The sequence below is a fragment of the Cynara cardunculus genome, unplaced genomic scaffold (assembly GCF_001531365.2).
Source record: "Cynara cardunculus var. scolymus isolate 2C unplaced genomic scaffold, CcrdV1 Un_Scaffold_9118, whole genome shotgun sequence".
NCBI lineage: Eukaryota > Viridiplantae > Streptophyta > Magnoliopsida > Asterales > Asteraceae > Cynara > Cynara cardunculus.
In genome coordinates this window covers 1-2,971 of record NW_020204704.1, presented here as the reverse complement: position 1 = coordinate 2,971, position 2,971 = coordinate 1, and the positions used below count along the sequence as shown (strand labels likewise).

The following is a 2,971-nucleotide window of genomic DNA, read 5'->3' as shown; positions in this document are numbered from 1 at the left end:
TGTTTGTAAAGTCTAATGACTTATTTAACAGGTCTTAGAATGTCTATGTAACACCACGGTTACATAACAAACAATTACCGAACCACCATTAAATTAATTTAGTTTWAAAAAAAACCTCAAATTACGGGATAACGATATAGAGCCCAAGACACATAATTTAATACTTAAAGTTTACATAACGTGATCATCGGGGACATGTCTACCCGGAACATACTAATTATTTACAATCCCAAAAGTTTAATATACATATTTATATATACCTAAACCAAAAGCAGCCTTCACCTGCAAATTGCTATCGATCACTCGACCTTGTTCTTACTTTTGCCCAATTTTCCTGAAAGGTTAAAACCACTAAAAGGGTAAGCAATAAAGCTTAGTGAATTCAGGTGAAAATATGCGGTTACAAAGCATTATATAAGCATACATACTAGGAAACGAAGAAGTACTCGAAAGCAAGTTTGCATAGTACCAAAGAAACATTGTAATTATACCACACAAAGTTATGTATAAAATGTACTTTCAACGAGGGAATCATCAAAAAAAACATCGATACGATCAACATTATTCTTTTCGAGATCATGTAAGTTCAAATACCAATTAACTTTCACACAACTCATAAGACTTGGCACCGAATCCGTCCTTCCTCTCCCGGATTGCACCAAAGTCCTATACTCACCCCCTGACTCCCACTGGGCAGTGAGTACGGCAGCCCCTCTGATTGTCTCACCGGACTCCATGGAATATCAACAATCGGCGCCCAAAACACATCACAAAGATCAAAAGAAGCAATTTGACAATTCAAGGGGATATCCAAGATCTAACATGATTCATGGAAGAAAAGTAAAGCATATAAGCATATATAACCACAAAGTAACACATATCTCCACATAAACTCACAATGTTGTCCAATAAGTTCGGTTAATCAAACCGAAAGCCAAAYCGAAAAGTTGAATCCCAACTCTTGTTCAATGATTGGAGAACACTTCCAAGGCCTTCAATTRTGCTTAAATACCACCTGGAGTTCATATATAGATCTCCATWAGCAATGCACAACAATAACACATATTTAACCCTTTTTAATTCAAGCATTCTACTTTGTTTTCACTATATTGCACCTACTTGCAGACCTGTTTTTCCCACCTTAAACTCAAAATCATCAAATGACTTCCAAATATGAATTGTAGCCCTTTCTCATACCTTTCTAGAGCCTATTTTTATTGATTTTTAGGATTTTTCTACAATTTTCTATGAATTTTATAGTGTAACAGCAGAAGGCTGTCAAAAATCAGCTTAACCGCACTGAAAATATGACGCTGTTTAGTCATCCTATAGTTGGAATTAGATTTCGATGTACAAATACGAAACAAAGTAGACATTCCTAGCTTTCCAATGCCACTGACCTCATATTTTTTCTGATTTTTCTATGATTTGATATGAGTTTTTCTAAAACAGTGCAGTAACATGGTTTTCAAACTCCAAAAATCTCACATTTGTCCAATTAAGCATCCAATTCCATTCCAATTCTAACCAAATTCAGATGTTAACTTAAATTTATCATTATCAAGGTAAAATTAACAAGAAACCATGGTGCATTCACCCATCTCTACCAATTTCACCAAAACCCATCTTTATATAACAAAAGTCAAATTTCCTTACCATTTCTTGCAAATCAATCATGGAATCAAGGAACTAACGAATGTATAATCATAATCTAAGCATCAATTCATGATTTCTTCACTTATTTTAAACATGCATTAAGTTTATCTCACCTAAATATTATCATACTTGATGCAACTTCAAGAACAAGAACAAGGATGATATTTACCTTCAAATTGATGCTTAATCCTTCAAGATTGATGTTAATCTCCTTAGTATGAAGTTAAATTTGGTCTCCATTGATAAGAATCGCACCTAAATTTTCTTAGAGAAGTAAGTAGCTGAAATAGGGTCTTAATGGGTCAAAAATCGTGTTTTATTAGCTAAAACCCGAGTTGGGTCGGGTTTGACCCGGCTGGGTACCCATTTTTGACCACTAAACACTAAAAATGGCATAACTTTTTGCTCGAAACTCCGTTTTCGATGAGATTTTTGCCTACGCGTTCGTAACGAGATAATCTACAACTTCCGATAAAAATATTTCAGAAAAGATTTCCCAATAAAAGCAGTTTTACTTATTCGTAACTTAGACGTTTACTTTACTTAATTYTAAGATTTGACTTTTTGATCGGAATCGCGTAAAATTTCTCCAACACTTCTAACACCTCCTAAATGATTCTAAACCTAGTTTTAAACCTTCAAATTGTAGAAAACATCTTTCATTAGAACCCAACGCTCAAAACCATACCGAAACATGACATTTTTAACGCTTATAATTCTTTTCCATTACAACAACCTACTTTAAACACTTTCAACTACATAATACTCATTTTCAAGCCAATGAACATACAAAATATGATAATTGAGCAAGGTTAGTCAAGGATGTGCTACAAATACCTTCTTCTTTTGAGGATTTCGTCCTCGAAATCATTGTTGCTCAAAGAGTTGTGGATACTTGGCTTTCATCTCGTCTTTGTTCTCCCAAGTCCAATTTGGACCTCGGTGATGCTTCCATTTGACCAACACCAAGTCTACAATCTTATTTCGAAGGTTCACCGTTCTTTCATTCAAGATAGCTTCCGGTTCCTCCGTGTATGTCAACCATTTATCAACTTTTACTTCCGCTATGGGAACCGCTTCATCATGTTTACCAAGACACTTTCGTAAATAACCCACGTGAAAGACATCATGAATTCCGGCAAGTTCTTCCGGTAGCTCTAAACGATAAGCTTGTTTTCCCACTTGCTCAAGTATCTTGAAGGGTCCAACAAAACGAGGACTTAGTTTACCTTGCTTAACAAATCTCAAAACTCCCTTCCAAGGCGATACTTTCAACATGACCATATCACCCACGTTGAACTCAATTGGTCGCCTC

The 2,971-nt window shown here is 35.3% G+C and overlaps 1 protein-coding gene across 1 annotated transcript; it reads right to left on the bottom strand.

Annotated features, from left to right (window-relative positions):
* Positions 1 to 2,523: 2,523 nt before the first annotated feature.
* Positions 2,524 to 2,940, bottom strand: LOC112505220. Its single transcript, XM_025109158.1, has one exon. It carries the CDS (start codon positions 2,938 to 2,940, stop codon positions 2,524 to 2,526), a length of 417 nt encoding a protein of 138 aa, XP_024964926.1.
* Positions 2,941 to 2,971: the final 31 nt, after the last annotated feature.